The sequence below is a fragment of the Carcharhinus amblyrhynchos genome, chromosome 21, assembly GCF_965287045.1.
Source record: "Carcharhinus amblyrhynchos chromosome 21, sCarAmb.v2.hapA, whole genome shotgun sequence".
NCBI classification, from domain to species: Eukaryota; Metazoa; Chordata; class Chondrichthyes; order Carcharhiniformes; family Carcharhinidae; genus Carcharhinus; species Carcharhinus amblyrhynchos.
Genome location: NC_137344.1, coordinates 49,782,139 through 49,806,305, shown reverse-complemented (window position 1 = coordinate 49,806,305; position 24,167 = coordinate 49,782,139). Strand labels below are relative to the sequence as shown.

General features: G+C 46.4%; 1 protein-coding gene across 2 annotated transcripts in view; it reads left to right on the top strand.

Annotated features, from left to right (window-relative positions):
* hid1a (HID1 domain containing a) overlaps positions 1 to 24,167 on the top strand; it is a 118,329-nt gene that overhangs the window by 16,235 nt on the left and 77,927 nt on the right. For both annotated transcript variants that reach the window (XM_080209234.1, XM_080209233.1), the window contains exons 2-3: positions 4,672 to 4,821; positions 10,808 to 10,978. In XM_080209234.1, the coding sequence (XP_080065360.1) occupies positions 4,672 to 4,821; positions 10,808 to 10,978 (321 nt within the window). The remainder of the gene's footprint in view (positions 1 to 4,671; positions 4,822 to 10,807; positions 10,979 to 24,167) is intronic.

Here is a 24,167-nt window from a genome sequence, read left to right as displayed (position 1 = left end):
GAATGGCGGGGCAGGCTCGAAGGGCGCCTACTCCTGCTCCTATTTCTTATGTTCTTAAGAGTAGGAGAGTTCCCCTGAGTATCCTGGTTAATACTGGCTCCTCAAGCAACGTCACTAATGTTGCTTAACTGGTCATTATTGTTGCATCTTGCCTGGTGGCTATCCTGCATTACAGCCCTGACTATACTTCAGAATATTTAGTGACTGTAAAGCGCGTTCGGACATACGGAGATTATAGATGGTGCCATAGAAACCAGGGAATTTTAGACCTGGTGGCTGAATAAATCTTTCTTTCATTGTACTGGATCATCTTAATACAAATGGTTCAGAGGTGTATGGTTCCTACCCTGGTTGTATCACACTGTTAAGGCTCATTGCTCCTGTAAACTTTTCACTCATACTGATGCCAGATGTAATCTGTGCTGTTCCAGATTCAGGGAGGTAAGCATGAAATTTAGGGTCGCTGCAGTGTTGTGTTGGGTGTCAGCACTAAGACCCTCCCACCTCTTCCTATACAGTCACGGAGATGCTGTGCTGGCTGTTTGTACTAAGAATCCCCTGATGTTCACTGCGTAGGTCGTTATTGATACCCAAATTGACCTGTTGATATGGGGGCGGGCGGGGGTGTTGCTGTTGAGGAGGTAGTGAGAGTTGTCAGTACTTACAGTGGTGGAGGAGTTCAAGCTTGCCAGACATCCCAAGGAGACTGAGTCAGGAACAAGCACTCACCAACATTTACACAAACAAGACAACAGCAGGGGGATACTGACAGTGAAAAATGATGGATCCTGAGGATCAGAACTTCCTATTCCAGGGTTTTAAAGGAAGTGGGTGAGAACATTGCAGAGGCTCTAACTATAACCTTCCTTTGATTCAGGAACTGTTCCTTTAGATTGGAAATGTTGCAGCTGGAGTACTGTGTACGGTTTTGGTCTCCTTACTTGAGAAAGGATATACTGGCACTGGAGAGGGCGCAGAGGAGATTCACTAGGTTGATTCCGGAGTTGAGAGGGTTGATTTATGAGGAAAGACTGAGTAGACTGGGGCTACACTCATTGGAATTCAGAAGAATGAAGGGAATAATAATAATATAAGAATAATCTTATAGAAACATATAAGATTATGAAGGGAATAGATAAGATAGAAGCAGAGAGGTTGTTTTCTCTGGCGGGTGATACTAGAACTAGGGATCATGGCCTCAAAATAAGGGGGGGAGCAGATTTAGGACGAAGTTGAGGAGGAACTTTTTTATCCAAAGAGTTGTGAATCTCTGGCATTCCCTGCGCAGTGAAGCAGTTGAGGCTACCTCATTGAATGTTTTTAAGGCAAAGATAGATAAACAGTAAAGGAATTAAGGGTTATGGGGAGCGGGCGGGTAACTGGAGCTGAGTCCACGAAAAGATCAGCCACGATCTTATTGAATGGTGGGGCAGGCTCGAGGGGCCAATGGCCTACTCTTGCTCCTAGTTCTTATGTTCTTGTAAAATTACTCATGTCACTCCGCTATTGCAGAAAGGTGAGAGAGGGACACCAGGGAATTTTAGACCAGTTAGCTTAACAGCTCTTGTTGGGAAATTGCTAGAATCTATAATTAAGGATAGAGTGAATGAAAAGTCTTCAATGTTCAGCTGGTCAGAGAGAGCCAGCATGGATTTGGAAAGGGCAGGTCATGCCTGACCAACCTGATTCAATCTTTAGGCGAAAGTACTGGACAGGGAAATAGTTAATAAAACCGTTCATAAAGACACTATTAGCTAAAGTTGAAGCGTGTTAAGACAAGCTGTTGACTTGGTTAAGGCATTGGTTGAATGAGTAGCAATAATGGACATGTTTTCCTGTTGGCAGAATGTGCCCTGTGGTGACATCGCAGGGTATCTGTGTTTAAACCTCAGTTATTCATCATATTTATTCATGATTTGGACGGTGTGATAGAGAGCCACACAGTCAAATTTTCTGATGATGTAACGATAGGTAGCTTGCCAAGCAGTGCAGCTGGAAAGATAGAGTTAGGAAAAGATATAAATTAATTGTGGAAAAAGAATTTCAAAGTCAGCATATGTGATGTCATCTACTTCGGTTCCAAAATGGATGTAGCTGAGTACTTTCTAAGTGGTTTAATCTGGAAAAAATGACTTCGTAGTCCAGCTACACATCATAAAAGTGTGAGGAACAGATACAAAAAATAATCAGAGATACTAATCAGATTCTGGCCTTTATATCTAGAGGAATGAAATATGGAGAGGCTGAAATCATGCTTCATTTATTCAGAGCCCAAGATAACTACTGTGAGCAGTTCTGGACGCTATATCTTAGTCAGGATAGATTGAGTGCAGGGTAGATTTATCAGAAGGAAACCTGGTTAAATTAGAATCATAGAATCCGGATAGCGCAGAAGGCACGTAGCACAGTGGTTAGCACTGTTGCTTCACAGCCCCAGGGTACTGGGTTCGATTCCCTGCTCGGGTCACTGTCTGTGTGGAGTTTGCACATTCTTCACGTGTTTGCATGGGTTTCTTCCGGGCGCTCCGGTTTCCTCCCACAGTCCAAAGATGTGCGGGTTAGGTTGATTGGCCATGCTAAAATTGCCCCTTCGTGTCCCAGGATGCGTAGATTAGACAGATTAATGGGTATAATGTGTAGGGATATGGGGGTAGGGCCTGGGTGGGATTGTGTTCGGTGCAGACTTGATGGGCCGAATGGCCTCTTTCTGCACTGTAGGGTTCTATGAAGGTGGCCATTCAGCCCATTGAGTCTGCACCGACCACAATCCCACCCAGGTCCTATCCCATAACCCCACATATTCCCCTGACGCTAGGGTTAATTTAGCATGGCCAATCAACCTAACCTGCACATCTTTGGACTGTGGGAGGAAACTGGAGCACCCGGAGGAAACCCATGCAGAAATGGGGAGACTGTGCAAACTCCACACAGACAGTGACCCGAGGGTGAAATTGAATGTGGCGCTGTGAGGCAGCGGTGCTAACCACTGTGCCACCATGACGCCCAAATTACGAAGGGAGTTTACACAAACTGGGGTTGTATTCCCTGGAATCTGGAAGGATGGGGTGATTTAATCAAAATTATAAATAGTAAAGGGACTGGATAGGGCTGATAGAGTGAAGTTGCTTTGAATGGTTGAGTAGTTTATGTACTACCAGGACATATATCTCCCAATGCAGTTTTAATCCCTTTTTTATTTCATATTTTGACCCATCAAATCTGTGCTGCTTTCTGACCTGTCTTAGCAATGATGTAATTCCGTCCTGTTGAGCTAAATCTGTCTGCCTTATAGCTGTGGACTGAGAGATGGAACCTTTTCCCAGTGGAGAATTTGGGTCCTGCTTCTTATTCTCTACTTTGGCTTTCCGTCCTCCAAAGCTTCAATTTGAACATTTACACCCTTGCTTTAAACCCCTCCATGACCTCACCACTTATGAGCATCAATCGTACAGTGCAGAAAAGGCCCTTCAGCCCATCGAGTCTGTACCGACAATAATTACCACTAAAGTTGCACTAATTCCATTTTCCAGCACTTGTCCCATATCCATGAATATTACAATATTTCAAATGCTTATCCAAAGATTGTAGGGCTTCCTGCCTCCGTTTGCTTACACTGTAACATCCTCTAGTCGTCCAATCCTCTGGAATCTCTGTGTTCATCCAATTCTGGCCTCTTGAGTGTTGCTGATCTTTGCTTCATTAATGCCAGGCTATATATTTTGGAATTTCCTCCCGATTATCTTTATGACACTCTTTAGAACTTACCTCTTGACCACATTTTAGTGATCTGTTCTAATACCTTCTCCTTCAGCTTGACATCATTAATTATATTACACTTCTGTGAAGTGACAGGCAATGTTTTACTATATTAAAATAGCTACATTGGGCCAGGCATTATTCGATTATTTGGAGTGTTCCAAGTCTTGTTTTCTCAGGGTTTAAGGAAGTAAATTCAGTTTTGAATCAGCTTGGAGGTGTGGTTTTCTGAATGAATTACACACAACCAGTCAATAATTTTGTCACACTACTTAACGATGTCTCTGAAGGAATGATTCATGCTGCCGTCAAACTCTCCAGTTGTGTGGAGAATGCGATTGACTTTGAAATTAAATCACATCCTAACTCGCACCAAGTGCTGTTTACCCACCTTGTGCTCACTGACCTACACTGGCTTCTCATCCTTGTTTTCAAATCCCTCCATGGCATCGACCTTCCCAATGTCTGTCCCTTCTCCGGCCTTTCCTGTGCCCTCTGGCCTCCCCAGTGTGCTCCGGCCTCTCCAGTGTTCCTTCACTTCAGAACTCTGACACATCCCTGAATTTTGCCTCGAGTGAGTGTGCCCTCAGCTGCCTTGGCTCGAAACTCTGGAAATTTCCCCCTTAAACTTCAGCATTTCTCCATATTCTTCCCCCTTATTTAGATGCTTCTTAAAATCTACCCCTTTATCATGTCTGAATATCACCTGATTAGCCTCAGTGTCAGATTTTGTTTGATTCTGCTCCTGTGATACACTCTGAAGTTTGATTCTGTTAAAAGTGCAATAGAAAAGCAGGTTTCTGTTGTTCAGTCTGTCTGATCGTGTGTGCATGTGTATAGCATGTGTGGGGTGCGTGTATATGTGTGTAGCGTGTGTGTGTTCTTTCAGTAACCTTTCTTTCTTATGTTTTGTAGCCAGTGGAGGCCACAGACGATGCGTTCTGGGATCAGTTCTGGGCGGACACGGCTACATCCATTCAGGACGTGTTCACCTTGGTGCCAGCGGCTGAGATCCGAGCTGTCAGAGAGGAGTCGCCCTCCAACTTAGCCACCCTGTGCTACAAGGTACGCAAACCATCTGTCCCCTCCTGTGAACTTTGAGCTCAATAAATTGGGGAATGTTTGTCATGGGGATTGGAATATTTCTCTTTTCTACACCTCAGTGCATGGTGCACAGTGGTTAGCACTGCTACCTCACAGCATCAGGAAACTGGATTTGATTCCTGGTTTGGGTCATTGTCTGTGCAGAGTTTGCATGTTCTCCCCGTGAGGGTTTCCTCTCGTGCCTCGGTTTCCTCTATTGACTGAAAGACGGTCTCAACAGGGATCTTGGATTCATGTCGCACTATCTGTAACCCCCATGACTTGCCTGGGTTTGCTAAACCTCACTTACTGTACTGTCTGGAGACAACACACATCTCTTTAACCTGGGCTTAATGCTCCTTCCACTCATATTGTTGGCCACTTTAAGACTTGAATAGCAGGTTAGTTGTAAAGAGTCGCATTCTAATCAGTAATCTGTAAACTGTCTGTGCTTTATATGCTCTGTCTGAGGCCAGACTCTTCATTCGCCTGACAAAGAGGTAAACCTCGAAAGCTTGTGAGTTTACTGTCAAACAAATCGGTTGGACTTAAACCTGGTGTTGTCAGACTTTTTGTTGTGTTTACCCCAGTCCAATGCCAGCATCTCCACCTCATCAAACACTGCCAGGACAGGTACAGCGTGTGGTTAGGTACAATGTAAAGCTGTCTCTACACTGTCCCCATCAGACACATTCCAGTATAGGTACAACACGGGGTTAGATATGGAGTAAAGCTCTCTCTACACTGTTACAATGCTGATATTCACAGTGACCCAAGAATTCTACAGTATTCAAGACAAATTTTTGCAGCAAATGCAACCAAATTATTGGGCATCTGTCAATAACTGTGTTGCATCTATTCTAGATTTGGAGAAACCTCAATTTCGATATAGTGAAATATATATTTAAGCTGTTATAGAAATTTGTTTAGAAAGATTGAGCAGTTTAAACTGATGAAAAGGAGTTGCTGTGCTCAGTTCCAGATGATAAAACACAAAAGACAGAGTGAGGGTAGTTAGCTGGGTGCTAATTGGCTGAAAGATATTAATGAGAAGTTAACTGAAATCTGGTGCATTTGTGAATAAGAAATGATATAAATGCCAATCTTCCAATGTACTTTGTTTGGCAGTTTGTCACTGGAAGGATTTCGAGGTGGAATTAAGAACAGTAAGATGTTTCACAATGCCAGGCTAAAGTCCAACAGGTTTATATGGAATTGTCTCAAGCCAGAACAGTTAGTCAGATTTTCCATGAACCTGGGGGTTGCAGTCGAGGACATTCAGCCCCTGATCTTCGGGTAAACAATCTCCAACGATCTTCAGACACACGGCAAAGCAGAATTGTCAAGCAGAAACTGGTAGCCAAGTTCTGCACATATGAGGACGGTCTCAACTGGGATCTTGGGTTCATGTCACACTACCTGTAAACCCCCACCATGCTGCCTGGGTTTTCAAAATCCTACTAACTGTCTTGGCTTGAGACAATTCACACCTCTTTAACCTGTGATTACCCCTCTCTCCATTCCACTGTTTGCACCTGTACCTCGCCATTCACTTGATGAAAGAGCAGCGCTCTGAAAGCTTGTGATTCCATGTAAACCTGTTGGACTTTGATCTGGTGTTGTAGGACTTCTTACTGTGTCACCCCAGTCCAACGCCGGCATCTCCACGTCAATTAAGAACAACAAAACACCAAATTAAAAGCTGCCTTTTGCTTTTAACGGACTGATGTTAGCTTGCTCAGTGCACATAGTGAAAGCTTAGATTAGCCTATTGACTGTTGCCTACCAAGTTTAAAATTATCCACTGTATTGACCTTTGTTATCTTCAGAAGAAAAACAATTAGAGTGTGCTGGCTCTGGAAAAGTAGCAGGTTTGCTCCCAGCCCAGAAAGTGCCCAACCCCGCAGTGTTGTTTGACCCATTCTGTAACATTTCAGCAAAAGCCAGTTTGGCTCAGCTGTTGTTACTGTGTTCAAGTTGTGGCTTCACTCCATTATGTAATCTTTGCTCTTGTGCTACACTAAGCCGTGTTGGTAGTGCCATACTTGCATCAGAAGTGAATATGTCTGCATGCGAGGTGAATGTTGGAGATCCCACGTCACACTGGAAGAGCTGAGAATTGTCCTGATGTTCTGGCTAACATTCCACCCTCAGTGAAAGCCATTTAAAAACATGATTTTGAAATCATGTTGATGTTTGAAATCAGATTGCTTCAGTTATCTACAACACCTTGGAGTGCCGGGCGAGATTGATGAATTGTTCCCACAAGTTCACTTCCCTGTCAGTCCAGCAAATATTTTCAGGGAGTGTGGGGAGAAGCCTGGAGTGAGACAGTCACCTCATGCACACAAATCATCTTCTGTAAATCTCAGGTCAAATTAACAGCCTAAAGAAAGTGCCCTGGTTTCCTCTTCTGAGTAGTTACTTGTATGATGTAGCGATGCCAGTGTTGGACTGGGGTAAACACAGTAAGAAGTCTCACAACACCTTGTGGGATTACTGTCAAATTACCTGGTTGGACTCGAACCTGGTGTTGTGAGACTTCTTATAGTTACTTCTATCTGTGTGAACATGTAAGATCAAAATTGGAGTACTCTCTGCTGATTTGTCCACTCCCCAATTCCCCTCCATTGTGGCGGACATTGGGGAGGTTACTTTACTGTTGTTGACTTCTGTTCATTACTCGTACAATTGAACAGCATAGGAGACCATTCTGCCCATCAAGCTCTTGTCTGCTGTTTGAAAGCTATCCAATTAGCCCCCCCTCACCTGCGGTTTCTCCCCTTAGTTCTGCTAAGTTGGGGGAGAGAGTTCCCTTTATCTCATATGTACTTGTGCCAATTTAAAAAATATGTGTCCTTTGGATGCTGCCTATTTCCTCAGTGAAAACAGTTTCTTCTTATTTACTCTTATCAAAGCCCTTCATGATTTTTAACCCCTCTAGTAATTTTCCCCAGAATTTTCCCTGTTCTTGTGGAGGACAATCCCAATTTCACTCTTCCCTCCATGTAGTTGAAGTTTCCTATCTCTGGTAGTTCTCTGTATTCGTCTACATTTACTTTTCTGTGCTCCTGTTTCCCACCTGCTCTGTATTTGTGGTTACCTCTCTCTATGCCGACAGTTGTGTGGTCTGGGGAAGCCTCAGTAAGAGGAAATATAGCTTGAGAGTATTTCCTTCCTCGGTAACCCTGTTGGTCACAGTTTCCACAATACAGACATTGCAGTTCTCAGAGAACGACTCGGGTTATCTGGTTTCCTTCAATAAACCAGTGATGGACTGGGCTGGTTCTTTTATGGGATGAGTTCCCCTGAATGAGTCATTACAAATAAAGTTAAAATCCTACCACGTCAGTTTAAGTTTGGTTTAAAAAGAAAATCTTAGAGTATGCGACTCTTCTCTGTAAAAGTGATTGTTAAGCTCTTGCTGTAAAACCCCAGTTGTTTCCTGGATTTCCAATGAGAAGGAAACTTGGCATTTGAGTCCACTCAGGCCTGTATGTGAGTCCAGTCCAATACCAGCCGGTGATCTGAAGTAGACTAGCAAGTGACTGAGTCTTTCAAAAAGCTACCAGCGCTTCAAGGCGAAACCCATCATCACCTCCTTCAGACAATTAAGGGTGGTCATTATAGAATCATAGAACCCCTACAGTGCAGAAGGAGGCCATTCGGCCCATCGAGTCTGCACCAACCACAATCCCACCCAGGCCCTGCCCTCATAACCCCATGCGTTTATCCCAGCTAGACCCCTGACACTAAGGGGCAATTTAGCATGGCCACCTAACCTGCGCATCTTTGGACTGTGGGAGGAAACTGGAGCACCCGGAGGAAATGTATGCATACAGGGGGAGAACGTGCAAACTCCACACACACACTAACCCAAACCGGGAATCGAACCCAGGTCTCTGGTGCTGTGAGGCAGCAGTGCTAACCACTCTGCCACCTTGTCACCCACGTGCAGGATTTGCCAGCGACATTAATGTCAAGTGTGTGGCATTACAGGGATAGGGTAGGGGGGAAATCAGTGGCTAGCACTGCTGCCTCACAGCCGCAGGGACCTGGACTTGATTCTCAGCTTGGGTCACTGTCTGTGTTGGGTTTGCACATTTTCCCTGTGTCTGCGTGGGTTTCCTCCAGATACTCTGGTTTTCTTCCACAGTCTGAAAGATGTGTGGGTTAGGTGCATTGGCCATGCTAAATTTTCCCTCAGTGTACCCAAACAAGTGCCGAAGTGTGGCGACTAGGGGATTTTCATAGTAACTTCATTGCAATATTAATGTTAGCTTACTTGTGACACTAATAAATAAACTTTAGAGGGCCTGGGTAAGATATTCTGTCAGAGAATTGGTGCAAACTCAATGGATCGAGTGACCTCCTTATAAACTGTAGACGTTCTATGATACTAGGAATGGTCCCCACTGTACCCCAGTGTTATACAGTGACAGACCCGTCCCCACCAGTACTGTATCCCAGTGTTATACAGTAACAGACCCGTCCCCACCAGTACTGTACCCCAGTGTTATACAGTGACAGACCCGTCCCCACCAGTACTGTACCCCAGTGTTATACAGTGACAGACCCGTCCCCACCAGTACTGTACCCCAGTGTTATACAGTGACAGACCCGTCCCCACCAGTACTGTACCCCAGTGTTATACAGTGACAGACCCGTCCCCACCAGTACTGTACCCCAGTTTTATACAGTGACAGACCCGTCCCCACCAGTACTGTACCCCAGTGTTATACAGTGACAGACCCGTCCCCACCAGTACTGTACCCCAGTGTTATACAGTGACAGACCCGTCCCCACCAGTACTGTACCCCAGTGTTATACAGTAACAGACCCGTCCCCACCAGTACTGTACCCCAGTGTTATACAGTGACAGACCCGTCCCCACCAGTACTGTACCCCAGTGTTATACAGTGACAGACCCGTCCCCACCAGTACTGTACCCCAGTGTTACACAGTGACAGACCCGTCCCCACCAGTACTGTACCCCAGTGTTATACAGTGACAGACCCGTCCCCACCAGTACTGTACCCCAGTTTTATACAGTGACAGACCCGTCCCCACCAGTACTGTACCCCAGTGTTATACAGTGACAGACCCGTCCCCACCAGTACTGTACCCCAGTGTTATACAGTGACAGACCCGTCCCCACCAGTACTGTACCCCAGTTTTATACAGTGACAGACCCGTCCCCACCAGTACTGTACCCCAGTGTTATACAGTGACAGACCCGTCCCCACCAGTACTGTACCCCAGTGTTATACAGTGACAGACCCGTCCCCACCAGTACTGTACCCCAGTGTTATGCAGTGACAGACCCGTCCCCACCAGTACTGTACCCCAGTGTTATACAGTGACAGACCCGTCCCCACCAGTACTGTACCCCAGTTTTATACAGTGACAGACCTGTCCCCACCAGTACTGTACCCCAGTGTTACACAGTGACAGACCCGTCCCCACCAGTACTGTACCCCAGTGTTATACAGTGACAGACCCGTCCCCACCAGTACTGTACCCCAGTGTTATACAGTGACAGACCTGTACTCACCAGTACTGTACCCCAGTGTTACACAGTGACAGACCTGTACTCACCAGTACTGTACCCCAGTGTTACACAGTGACAGACCTGTACTCACCAGTACTGTACCCCAGGGATGGCACGGTAGCACAGTGTTTCGGACTGCTGCCTCACAGCACCAGGAACCTGGGTTCAAATCCCGGCTCGGGTCACTGTCTGTGTGGAGTTTGCACGTTCTCCCTGTGTCTGTGTGGGATTCACCTGGGCGCTGGTTAGGTGCATTGACCCGAACAGGTGTCGGAATGTGGCAACTAGGGGAATTTCATAGTAACTTCACTGCAGTGTTAACGTAAGCCTTACTTGTGATTAATAAATAAACTTTAGAGACTGACCTGTACTCGCCTGTATATATTGATGTGAATAATTGGTGTGTCGTCCATACAGGCGGTTGAGAAGTTGGTCCAAGGAGCAGAGTCCGGCTGCGCCAGCGACAAGGAGAAGCAAATCATTATCAACTGTACCCAGTTGCTTACCCGCATCCTGCCGTATATTTTTGAGGATCCAGATTGGAGAGGCTTCTTTTGGTCAACAGTGCCAGGAGCAGGACGTGGTGGGGTAGGTCTATGCAGGCCCCTTACTCAGGTTGTTGTGTGTGCTGATCACTGGCTGGGTTGATCTTGGCCTTTGCTGAAATGTTCTTACCAACAGCAACCTGCATTATACCTGCATAATACTCCTAAAAAATTCACAAGAGTCTTAGTTATTGAAGCACCGATGGCGGGATCGGGAGGAGGTGAATGGAAATTTGTTGGCTGATGTAAGATTTTAACCTGGGTTTTCTGGATGGAGAGTGGTGGTAAGGGTGCTGAATGGCCTGGGCCAGTGTGACTGATGTCCGTGTTTGAGGGAGAAGCTTGACCAGCACGATGAGAAGGATTGATTTCCCCTCTCCATAGTGACCTGAATCAATCCCTCCTCCTACTCCTTGCCCACAGTGACCCAGTGATCCTTCCCTGAGTCCGCAGTGATACCAAGATTTATTCCCAGCCTAGTGTATAGTGAGCAGGATTTATCCCAACCCAGTGTATAGTGAGCAGGATTTATCCCAACCCAGTGTATAGTGAGCAGGACTTATCCCAACCCAGTGTGTAGTGGATATCTGGATATACAGCAGTATAAATTGTCCCATTGGTAAGACGCAGCATGGGTTCACGAAGGGACGGTCATGTTTGACTAATTTGGTGGAATTCTTTGAGAACCTTACATATGCAGTGGACAGTGGGGAACCTGTGGATGTGGTGTATCTGGATTTCCAGAAGGCATTTAACAAGGTGTCGCACCAAAGAGTGCTACATAAGTTAAAGGGGCACGGCGTTATGGGTAATGTATTAGCATAGATAGAGGATTGGTTAACTAACAGAAAGCAAAGAGTGGGGGTAAATGGGTGTTTTTCTGGTTGGCGATCAGTGACTAGTGGAGTGCCTCAGGGAGCAGTGTTGGGACTGCAGTTGTTTACGATTTACGTAGATGATTTGGAGTTGGGGACCAAGTGTAGTGCGTCAAAATTCATGGATGACTCTAAAATGAGTGGCAGAGCAAAGTGTGCAGAGGACACTGAAAGTCTGCACAGGGATATAGATAATCTGAGTGAGTGTGCGAGGGTCTGGCAGATGGAGTACAATGTTGGTGAATGTGAGGTCATCCATTTTGGTAGGAATAACAGTACAATGGACTTTTATTTAAATAGTAAAAAATTTCAGCATGTTGTTGTGCAGAGGGTGTCCTTGCGCAGAATCTCAAGGAGTTGGTTTGCAGGTACAGCAGGTAATTAAGAAGACAAATGGAATTTTGTCCTTCATTGCTAGAGGGATGGAGTTTAAAAACAGCGAGGTTATGTTGCAGCTGTATAAGGTGCTGGTGAGACCACACCTGGAGTACTGTGTACAGTTTTGGTCTCCTTACTCGAGAAAGGATATACTGGCACTGGAGGGGGTGTAGAGGAGATTCACTAGGTTGATTCCGGAGTTGAGAGGGTTGATTTACGATGAGAGACTGAGTAGACTGGGGCTAGACTCATTGGAATTCAGAAGAATGAGGGGAGATTGTATAGAAACATTTAAGATTATGAAGGAAATAGATAAGATAGAAGCAGGGAAGTTGTTTCCACTGGCAGATGAAACTAGAACTAGGGGGCATGGCCTCAAAATAAGGGGAAGCAGATTTAGGACTGAGCTGAGGAGGAACTTTTTCACACAAAGGGTTGTGAATCTGTGGAATTCCCTGCCCAGTGAAGCAGCTGAGGCTCCCACATTGAATGTTTTTAAGGCAAGGATCGATAACTCTTTTACTGCTCAAAAATTTAAGTGTTATGGTGAGCGGGTGGGTAAGTGGAGCTGAGTCCACGAAAAGATCAGCGATGATCTTATTGAATGGTGGAGCAGGCTTGAGGGGCCAGACGGCCTACTCCTGCTCTTAGTTCTTATGTTCTTATAGTGAGCAGGATTTATTCCCCACCCCAGTGTATAGTGAGCAGGATTTATTCCCCACCCCAGTGTATAGTGAGCAGGATTTATTCCCCACCCCAGTGTATAGTGAGCAGGATTTATTTCCCACCCCAGTGTATAGTGAGCAGGATTTATTCCCCACCCCAGTGTATAGTGAGCAGGATTTAACCCCACCCCAGTGTATAGTGAGCAGGATTTAACCCCACCCCAGTGTATAGTGAGCAGGATTTAACCCCACCCCAGTGTACAGTGAGCAGAATTTATTCCCCACCCCAGTGTATAGTGAGCAGGATTTAACCCCACCCCAGTGTATAGTGAGCAGGATTTATTCCCCACCCCAGTGTATAGTGAGCAGGATTTATTTCCCACCCCAGTGTATAGTGAGCAGGATTTATCCCCCACCCCAGTGTATAGTGAGCAGGATTTAACCCCACCCCAGTGTATAGTGAGCAGGATTTATTTCCCACCCCAGTGTATAGTGAGCAGGATTTATCCCCCACCCCAGTGTATAGTGAGCAGGATTTACCCCCACCCCAGTGTATAGTGAGCAGGATTTATTTCCCACCCCAGTGTATAGTGAGCAGGATTTATTCCCCACCCCAGTGTGTAGTGAGCAGGATTTATTCCCCACCCCAGTGTATAGTGAGCAGGATTTATTTCCCACCCCAGTGTATAGTGAGCAGGATTTATCCCCCACCCCAGTGTATAGTGAGCAGGATTTAACCCCACCCCGGTGTATAGTGAGCAGGATTTATTCCCCACCCCAGTGTACAGTGAGCAGAATTTATTCCCCACCCCAGTGTATAGTGAGCAGGATTTAACCCCACCCCAGTGTATAGTGAGCAGGATTTATTCCCCACCCCAGTGTATAGTGAGCAGGATTTATTTCCCACCCCAGTGTATAGTGAGCAGGATTTATCCCCCACCCCAGTGTATAGTGAGCAGGATTTAACCCCACCCCAGTGTATAGTGAGCAGGATTTATTCCCCACCCCAGTGTATAGTGAGCAGGATTTATTCCCCACCCCAGTGTATAGTGAGCAGGATTTATTTCCCACCCCAGTGTATAGTGAGCAGGATTTATCCCCCACCCCAGTGTATAGTGAGCAGGATTTAACCCCACCCCGGTGTATAGTGAGCAGGATTTAACCCCACCCCAGTGTATAGTGAGCAGGATTTATTCCCCACCCCAGTGTATAGTGAGCAGGATTTATTCCCCACCCCAGTGTATAGTGAGCAGGATTTAACCCCACCCCGGTGTATAGTGAGCAGGATTTATTCCCCACCCCAGTGTATAGTGAGCAGGATTTATCCCCCACGCCAGTGTATAGTGAGCAGGATTTATTCCCCACCCCAGTGTATAGTGAGCAGGATTTATTCCCCACCCCAGTGTATAGTGAGCAGGATTTATCCCCCACCCCAGTGTATAGTGAGCAGGATTTATCCCCCACCCCAGTGTATAGTGAGCAGGATTTATTCCCCACCCCAGTGTATAGTGAGCAGGATTTATTCCCCACCCCAGTGTATAGTGAGCAGGATTTAACCCCACCCCAGTGTATAGTGAGCAGGATTTAACCCCACCCCAGTGTATAGTGAGCTGGATTTATCCCCACCCCAGTGTATAGTGAGCAGGATTTATTTCCCACCCCAGTGTATAGTGAGCAGGATTTAACCCCACCCCAGTGTATAGTGAGCAGGATTTATTCCCCACCCCAGTGTATAGTGAGCAGGATTTATTCCCCACCCCAGTGTATAGTGAGCAGGATTTAACCCCACCCCAGTGTATAGTGAGCAGGATTTATTCCCCACCCCAGTGTATAGTGAGCAGGATTTATCCCCACCCCAGTGTATAGTGAGCAGGATTTATTTCCCACCCCAGTGTATAGTGAGCAGGATTTAACCCCACCCCAGTGTATAGTGAGCAGGATTTATTCCCCACCCCAGTGTATAGTGAGCAGGATTTAACCCCACCCCAGTGTATAGTGAGCAGGATTTACCCCCACCCCAGTGTATAGTGAGCAGGATTTACCCCCACCTCAGTCTTTATTTACACCAGGGTTACCCTCTATCTCAGTCTATGGTACGTGATCCTGGTTAGGATACCAGTGTGGGTTGCATACTATTGGCCTGGTCAGTGGACTGGATTTTCCCAGTTGGGCTATAATTTCATTGTGAGTTGGAAATGCAGAAGTGGCCATGGAGGATCTTCAGGTTCGATTTTTCCTCCAGGTGGCCTGTTAAAAATGGCAAGTGGACCAAGGAATTGAGAGGCCCAATAGGAGGGCCGATAGCCTCATCGGGAAAGGTGAGTGCTGCTGAGGCAGACAGGAGACCTTGAGGGTGCCTCAGTATGAAAGTGCTCTCCGATACCTCCTCATTCTAGATTAAAGAAGCTCACACCACGTAGGCAATGGAAGGGGAATCCTCACCGGAGGGTGTCTGGGCCTGATTGTCCCTGGCCTATGCCAGGGTGCTGCGTCTAGCCAGATGGAAGGCTGTACATTTGGGTGGTGGCTCCAGGTACAGTAAGAAACCACTTCCATCAGAATATGGTCTTTTATTGGTCCCTTGATTGATGTAATTAGTTGCCCAACTCATTGGAGCAGGTTACTGACTTCCTCCATGATGGGAGATATAGGAGGGATGTCCGAGGTAGATTCTTAACTCAGAGAGTGGTTGGGGTGTGGAATAGACTGCCTGCTGTAATAGTGGAGTCGGACACTTTAGGAACTTTCAAGCGGTTATTGGTTAGGCACATGGAGCACACCAGAATGATAAGGGAGCGGGATAGCTTGATCTTGGGATTGGACAACATTGAGGGCCGAAGGGCCTGTACTGTGCTGTAATGTTCTGGGTTCTTCCTCAACTGCCCCTGGGAAGTAGGAATGCATCATGGAGCTGTCCTCGTGCCTTTCCCCTATTTTCCCAGCTCACGTCCAACCTTCCGACCCTGTCTCTCATATTTAAGTTGTGTTCTCATCAGAGAAAATAATTTCTCTGTATTTTCCCGAATGGATGCCTTTATAATGTGAAACACCTCAGTCACATCAACCCTCAACCTCGTCAACTCAAGAAGATTTTTTTTCTCCATGACCTGAATAACCTTCTAATTCTCCGAAATCATTGACCGACAGCACACAGAAAGAGGCATTGCAAAGCGGTGAAGGGCTGTATGTCAGTCGGAGTTTTAATTTACCTGCCCCACCCCTACTGCAAGGCTCTGAGCACACCTCAGCCAGAGGCAGAGCACTTGTTCAGGATACAGAATATGATCAGATGGATTTATCAGGCTGAATGGAGATAGTCATGTTGCTAAGATCTCGAATGCTGGCTCCCCGTGGCCTGGTAGATAAGTGCACTGCCTGATGCAGCCGTGGACACAGCCAAGCACGGACTCACATCAGTTCTGTAAGGTTATTAAGATCATAAAAAGGCAGGGAAGGCCTGGGGTTCACTTCTCAAAGAATAGAATTTAAAAGCAAAGAAATCATCATAGAATCCCTACAGTGCAGAAGGGGGCCATTCGGCCCATCGAGTATGCACTGACCACAATCCCACCCAGGCCCTATTTCTGCAACCCCCGCACGTTTACCCTGCTTAATCCCCCTGACACTGGGGTCAACCTAGCATGGTCAATCAACCTAACCTGCACGTTTTTAGACTGTGGGAGGAAACCCACGCAGACACGGGGAGAACGTGCAGACTCCACACGGAAAGTGACCTGAGGCCCGAATTGAACCTGGGTCCGTGGCGCTGTGAGGCGGCCACGCCAACCACTGTGCCACCGAACTTGTTATTGAACTTTAACTTGACCATACTTTGGATGCAGTGCTGATCTTGATATCATGAAAGGGATATGGAAGCACCTGAGAAGGTGAAAAAAGCCTAACAACAATGATGCCAGAATGGAGAGGTTATAGCTGTCAGGAAAGATTGAATAGGTTGGCGCTCATTTCTCTACAAAAGCTCAGATTGAGGAGTGATCTGATAGAAGAGGTTTGAAAGGCTAGACTAGATGTTTGCACATCTCTGGTGAAGTTCTGATGAAAGGTCACCCAGGCTCGAAATGTTGGCTCTATTCTCTCTCCACAGATCCTGTAAGACCTGCTGAGACTTTCCAACTTTCTCTGTTTTTGTTTTGACTTGTGGAGTTCAAAACTGGAAGATGATTGGTTTAAAACAGTCACTAATAAATCCAACAAGGAACTTGGGAGAAATGCAGTTGCTCAGAGCGGTGAGAATGTGGAATTAGTTATCCCAGGGATTTGAGAGAGAAAGGAATAGAAGGACATGCTGATAGGCTGAGATGTAATAGGGAGGAGGGGGATTGTGTGGAGCATCGACACTCAGACGGGATGGGTGGAGTTCCCCCGCTGCGCTCACCCCAAAACCGGAGAACCCCACCCTAGGTCAGTGGACCTTTGCGTGGTTTTGCCCCTCCTGCCCGCTATAATTCCTGTGGCGGGTGGGACGGGAGAACCCCCCCCAATGTCTTTTTTTGGATCATGTGTCCCTTTCTTGTGGGACCATGAATTGGATTGAATTTGAATTGGATTTTGAAGCAAGCAAGGAGATGGATTAAGGGCTTGTAACAATAAGAATGGAAGGTGTTTTTTAAATAACCTAGGTTTGCTGAGTTTGATGAGCCGGTTTGCAGTGTGTGATTGAGGTTAGTGCTCCCAGGAATCAGAGACATCACCTATTGTTCCTGCTTCTGATTACAGGCCAGTGACCTCAACAGTGTCATTTGATTAGCCTATGCTGTGATTTTCCCCTCGTGGCCAATAGTCCGCTGATATTGTTTGAGGCTCTCGCAATGGCCACGACAGACGCGTGAACCTTAGCAGCCTATTACTATGAATGACCACTGTTTTATTCACTGACAGCTGTTAATCAGATTGAGGCACACATAAACTGTTGTTGAAAAGTTGGAAGATTTTCACTGGACCATCAGAATGTAGCAAGAATGTTAAGAGGCTCAGGTTCCCATCAGCCTGAGAGCTTCGACGCAACATCAGAAATGTGACTGGGCACTGCCCGTTGTTTCTGGCTCATTTAAAGGACAGTAGAAAGACTTGCATTTATATAGCACCTTTCAGGACCTCAGAATATTGTAAAGTGCCAGCTGAGCCGTGTGGGGAGATTTCTTCCTGTGTGTGCGCGCTCCCGTGTGTGTGCACGTGCGCACCGTTGTGTGTCCCTCTGTGTGTTTTAACTTGATCCCTGCTGCATTGATGCCAAGAATGCTGACTGAATGTTCTAAGAATTATTCTGTAGCTGGCAGTGCCCACTCTGAGCACTGCACTGATCCTCTGAGCGTGTTACTGAAAGATTACATTGAGATTCTTGAAGGCACCGGGACTAAGTGGGAATCACCTGAAAAAAAGCTGAAAAGTCGGGAGTAAAATGGAATTTAAAAATGGAAGACTTTTTTTTAAAGCTCTGCAGCCAGGGATTTTAGCGGTGAAGCCTGCAGCTGCCTGTGTGTGTCGGGGTGTGTGTGTTGGGGGGTATGTGCGTGTGTGTGTGTGTGACTGTGTGTCGGGGGGTGTGTGCGTGGGTGTGTGTGTGTGACTGTGTGTCGGGGTGTGTGTGTGTGACTGTGTGTCGGGGTGTGTGTGTGTGACTGTGTGTCGGGGTGTGTATGTGTGTGACTGTGTGTCGGGGTGTGTGTGCGTGTGTGTGTGTGTGTGACTGTGTGTCGGGGTGTGTGTGCGTGTGTGTGTGACTGTGTGTCGGGGTGTGTGTGTGTGACTGTGTGTCGGGGTGTGTATTTGTGTGACTGTGTGTCGGGGTGTGTGTGTGTGTGACTGTGTGTCGGGGTGTGTGTGTTGGGGGGTGTGTGCGTGTGTGTGTGTGTGACTGTGTGTCGGGGGGTGTGTGCGTGTGTGTGACTGTGTGTCGGGGTGTGTGTGTGTGACTGTGTGTCGGGGTGTGTGTGTGTGACTGTGTGTCGGGGTGTGTATGTGTGTGACTGTGTGTCGGGGTGTGTATGTGTGTGACTGTGTGTCGGGGTGTGTGTGTGTGTGACTGTGTGTCGGGGTGTGTGTGTGTGTGACTGTGTGTCGGGGTGTGTGTGTGTGTGACTGTGTGTCGGGGTGTGTGTGTGTGTGACTGTGTGTCGGGGTGTGTGTGTGTGTGACTGTGTGTCGGGGTGTGTGTGTGTGTGACTGTGTGTCGGGGTGTGTGTGTGTGTGACTGTGTGTCGGGGTGTGTGTGTGTGTGACTGTGTGTCGGGGTGTGTGTGTGTGTGACTGTGTGTCGGGGTGTGTGTGTGTGTGACTGTGTGTCGGCGTGTGTGTGTGTGTGACTGTGTGTCGGCGTGTGTGTGTGTGTGTGTGTGTGAGACTGTGTGTCGGGGGGTGTGTGTGTGTGTGTGAGACTGTGTGTCGGGGGGTGTGTGTGTGTGTGTGAGACTGTGTGTCGGGGGGTGTGTGTGTGTGTGAGACTGTGTGTCGGGGGGTGTGTGTGTGTGTGTGAGACTGTGTGTCGGGGGGTGTGTGTGTGTGTGTGAGACTGTGTGTCGGGGGGTGTGTGTGTGTGTGTGTGACTGTGTGTCGGGGGGTGTGTGTGTGTGTGTGTGACTGTGTGTCGGGGGGTGTGTGTGTGTGTGTGTGACTGTGTGTCGGGGGGTGTGTGTGTGTGTGTGTGACTGTGTGTCGGGGGGTGTGTGTGTGTGTGTGTGACTGTGTGTCGGGGGGTGTGTGTGTGTGTGTGTGACTGTGTGTCGGGGGGTGTGTGTGTGTGTGACTGTGTGTGTGTGACTGTGTGTCGGGGTGTGTGTGTGTGTGTGACTGTGTGTGTGTGACTGTGTGTGTGTGACTGTGTGTCGGGGGGTGTGTGTGTGTGACTGTGTGTCGGGGGTGTGTGTGTGTGTGACTGTGTGTCAGGCTGTGACTGTGTGTCGGGGGTGTGTGTGTGTGTGACTGTGTGTCAGGCTGTGACTGTGTGTGTGTGACTGTGCGTTGGGGTGTGAGATTGTGATTCAGTGAGAGATCCACAGGGTGTGCTTCATTGACACTCGGCCAAATCAGGAGCAGAATTACTTTGACGCAGTGGTAGTGTTTCACAGGCTCCGAGTGAAATTGGGTCAGGAAGGCATACATGTAATTAACCCAAAATTAAGCTCTGGAATTCCTTACCCAAACCTCTCCACCTGCCTCCCCTCCTTCATCATGCACTTAACACCTGCCTCTGACTAAGCTTTAGGACATTTATACCAATAGAATCATTTGATTTATTTGATTTGATTTATTATTGTCACATGTATTAACATATAGTGAAAAGTATTGTTTCTTGTGTGCTCTACAGACAAAACGTACCATTCATAGGGAAGGAAATGAGAGAGTGCAGAATGTAGTGTTACAGCCATGGTTAGGGTGTAGAGAAAGATCAACTTAATGCAAGTTAAGTCCATTCAACAGCCTGACAGCAGCAAGGAAGGAACTGTTCTTGTGTTGGTTGGTACGATAACCTCAGACTTTTGTATCTTTTTCCTGATGGAAGAAGGTGGAATAGAGAATATCCGGGGTGTGTGGGGTTCTTAATATGCTGGCTGCTTTGCTGAGGCAGCAGGAAGTGTAGACAGAGTCAATAGATGGAAGGCTGGTTTGCGTGGTGGATTGGGCTACATTCATGACCTTTTGGAGTTTCTGGTGGTCTTGGGCAGAGCAGGAGACATACTAAGCTGTGATACAATAAGATTGAATGCTTTCGGTAGTGTATCTGTAAAAGTTGGTGAGAGTCGTAGCTGACGTGCTAAATTTCCTCAGTCTTCTGAGAAAGTAGAACATAGAACATTCCAGCGCAGTACAGGCCCTTCGGCCCTCGATGTTGCGCCGACCAGTGGAACCAATCTAATGACCCTCTAACCTAAACTATTCCAATGTTATCCATATGCCTATCCACTGACCATTTGAACGCCCTTAAAGTTGGCGAGTCCACAACTGCTGCAGGCAGGGCATTCCACACCCTTACTACCCTCTGAGTAAAGAACCTACCTCTGACATCCGTCCTATAATCACCACCCCTTAATTTAAAGCTATGTCCCCTCATGTTAGCCATCACCATCCGAGGAAAAAGGCTCTCACTGTCCACCCTATCTAACCTTCTGATCATCTTGTATGCCTCAATTAGGTCACCTCGTAACCTTCTTCTCTCCAATGAAAATAACCTCAAGTCCCTCAGCCTTTCCTCAATAAGACCTTCCCATCATACCAGGCAACATCCTGGTAAACCTCCTCTGCACCCTTTCCAATGCCTCCACATTTTTCTTATAATGCGGCGACCAGAACTGTACGCAATACTCCAAGTGCGGCCGCACCAGAGTTTTGTACAGTTGTAACATGACCTCACGGCTCCAAAATTCAATCCCTCTACCAACAAAAGCTAACACACTGTATGCCTTCTTAACAACCTTATCAACCTGGGTGCCAACTTTCAGGGAGCTATGCACATGTACCCCGAGATCTCTCTGCTCATCGACACTACTAAGAGTCCTTCCATTAGCCCTATATTCTGTACCCCTGTTACTCTTTCCAAAGTGAATCACCTCACACTTTTCCGTATTAAACTCCATCTGCCACCTCTCGGCCCAGCTCTGCAGCTTATCTATGTCCCTCTGCAAACTGTAACATCCATCCTCACTGTCTCCAACTCCTCCGACTTTGGTGTCGTCAGCAAATTTACTAACCCATCCTTCTACACCCTCATCCAGATCATTTATAAAAATGACAAACAGCAGTGGCCCCAAAACAGATCCTTGAGGTACACCACTTGTAACTGAACTCCAGGTTGAATATTTCCCATCAACCACCACCCTCTGTCTTCTATCAGCTAGCCAATTCCTGATCCAAACTGCTAAATCACCCTCAATCCCACGCATCTGCATTTTCTGCAGTAGCCTACCATGGGGAACCTTATCAAACGCTTTGCTAAAATCCATATACACCATGTCAACTGCCTTACCCTTATCCACCTCTTTGGTCACCTTTTCAAAAAACTCGATAAGGTTTGTGAGGCACGACCTACCCTTCACAAAACCGTGTTGACTATCCCTAATCAATTTATTTCCCTCTAGATGATTGTAAGTCCTATCCCTTATAATTCTTTCCTAAATTTTGCCCACAACAGAAGTAAGGCTCACTGGTCTATAATTCCCAGGACGGTCTCTACTCCCCTTCTTGAACAAGGGGACAACATTTGCTATCCTCCAGTCTTCCGGCACTATACCTGTAGCCAATGACGACATGAAGATCAAAGCCAAAGGCTCTGCAATCTCCTCCCTAACTAGAGGCATTGGTGGGCTTTCTTAACTATAGTGCCGTCATGGGGGAACCAGGACAGGTTGTTGGTGATTTGGAAACCTAAAAACTTGAAGCTTTCGACCCTTTCTACTTCATCCCTGTTGATGTAGACAGGGGCATGTTCTCCTCTATGTTTCCTGAAGTCGATGACAATCTCCTTCACTTTGCTGACATTGAGGGAGAGATTATTGTTGCCGCACCAATTCACCAGATTCTCAATTTCATTCCTGTACTCTGTCTCGTCATTGTTTGAAATCCGAACTAACCACGGTGATGTCGTCAGCAAACTTGAAAGTTGAATTGGAGGGGAATTTGGCCACACAGTCATTGTATAGCGTCTAGTTGTAGATAAGGAGTATAGTCGGGGGACTCACAGCACAGGACAATACAAAAGCCTATTCAGCCCATTGAATCTGCACTGGCTCTTTCAACGAGTTAGTCCCATTTCCCACCTTTTATAACCCTGCAGTTTTTTTCTCCATCAAGTATTTATCCCGTTTTCTGTTGAATACTATTATTGAATCTATTTCCACCTCCCTCTCGGGCATTGCATTCCAAGTTCTAACTACTTGTTGCAAAAAGAACATTTCCCCTCATGTTGCCCCTGCCTCTTTTACAATCTGTTTTGACTCTTTTACCAGGACAGTTTCTCTTTATTTACTTTATCTAAACCTTCTCTGATTTCAGACACCTCTATCAAATGCCTGCTCAGCCTTCTCTGCTCCAAGTAGAACAACCCCAGCTTGTCTCTACTCAAGTAGCTGTAATCTCTCATCCCTGGAACCATTCCATTACATCTCTTCTGTACTCTCTCCAATGCCTTCACATCCTCCCTAAATGTGATGCCAGATGGGACGCAACTGAGGCTGCACTAATGTTTTATAAAGATTCAGCAGAATTTCCTGTGTTTTTTGTATCCCTTGCCTCTATTATAAAGTAAGAAGTCTCACAACACCAGGTTAAAGTCCAACAGGTTTACTTGGTAGCAAATGCCACTAGCTTTTGGAGCGCTGCCCCTTCGTCAGGCGAGTGGGGAGTTCCCACTCACCTGACAAAGGAGCAGCGCTTTGAAAGCTTGTGGCATTTGCTACCAAATAAACCTGTTGGACTTTAACCTGGTGTTGTGAGACTTCCTACTGTGTTTACCCCAGTCCAACGCTGACATCTCCACATCATGTCTATTATAAAGCTCAGAATGCTGTGTGCTTTATTAACGGATTTGTTAACCTGTCCTGCCACCTTCAGAGATTTGTCTCTCTTGTACCTCCTTCAACATTGTAATATTTCATTTGTGATGTCTCCCCTTACTCACACTACGGAAATATATCCCGCTTCCTGGGGTTGAATTTCATCTGCCACTTGTCTGCCAATTCTACTGCCCTGTCTATGTCCTCTTGAAGGTTGTTGTGACCATTCTCACTTTTACTCCACTTCCAATCTGCAAAATTTGAACCTGTGCCCTGTAACACCAAGGTCAAACCATTAATATACATTGAAAATATCAAAGGCTTTTATACTGACCATTTGGGAACTCCTCTGTTTATGAAAAGTAGCCCTTCTCCACAATTCTTGTTTTCTATTCCTCCACAGTTGGGGATTTTCACAATAACTTCATTGCAGTGTTAATGTAAACCTACTTGTGACACTAATGAATTAGTTTTAAACTTTAAAACTTTAAACTATCCATGCTGCTACTGCCCCTTCTAACCCCAGGGATTCAATTTTGAGACAGGGTCGGTTATGTGACACTTTATTAAATGTCTTTTGGAAGTCCATCTACTCGACATTAATAATCTCTTCATTTACAGGAACTTTGGAAAATCTCTCTACCTTGATAAACACCATTGCAAAGTACTAATTTAATATCTTTGCCTTACTCTCCACCTCCACCAGTAGATTCTCTTTTTGATCTGGCTAAATGGATACAGGATTGGCTTGGTCACAGAAGACAGAGGTGTTTTTCAGAGTGGTGATCTGTATTCTGCAGGGATTAGTG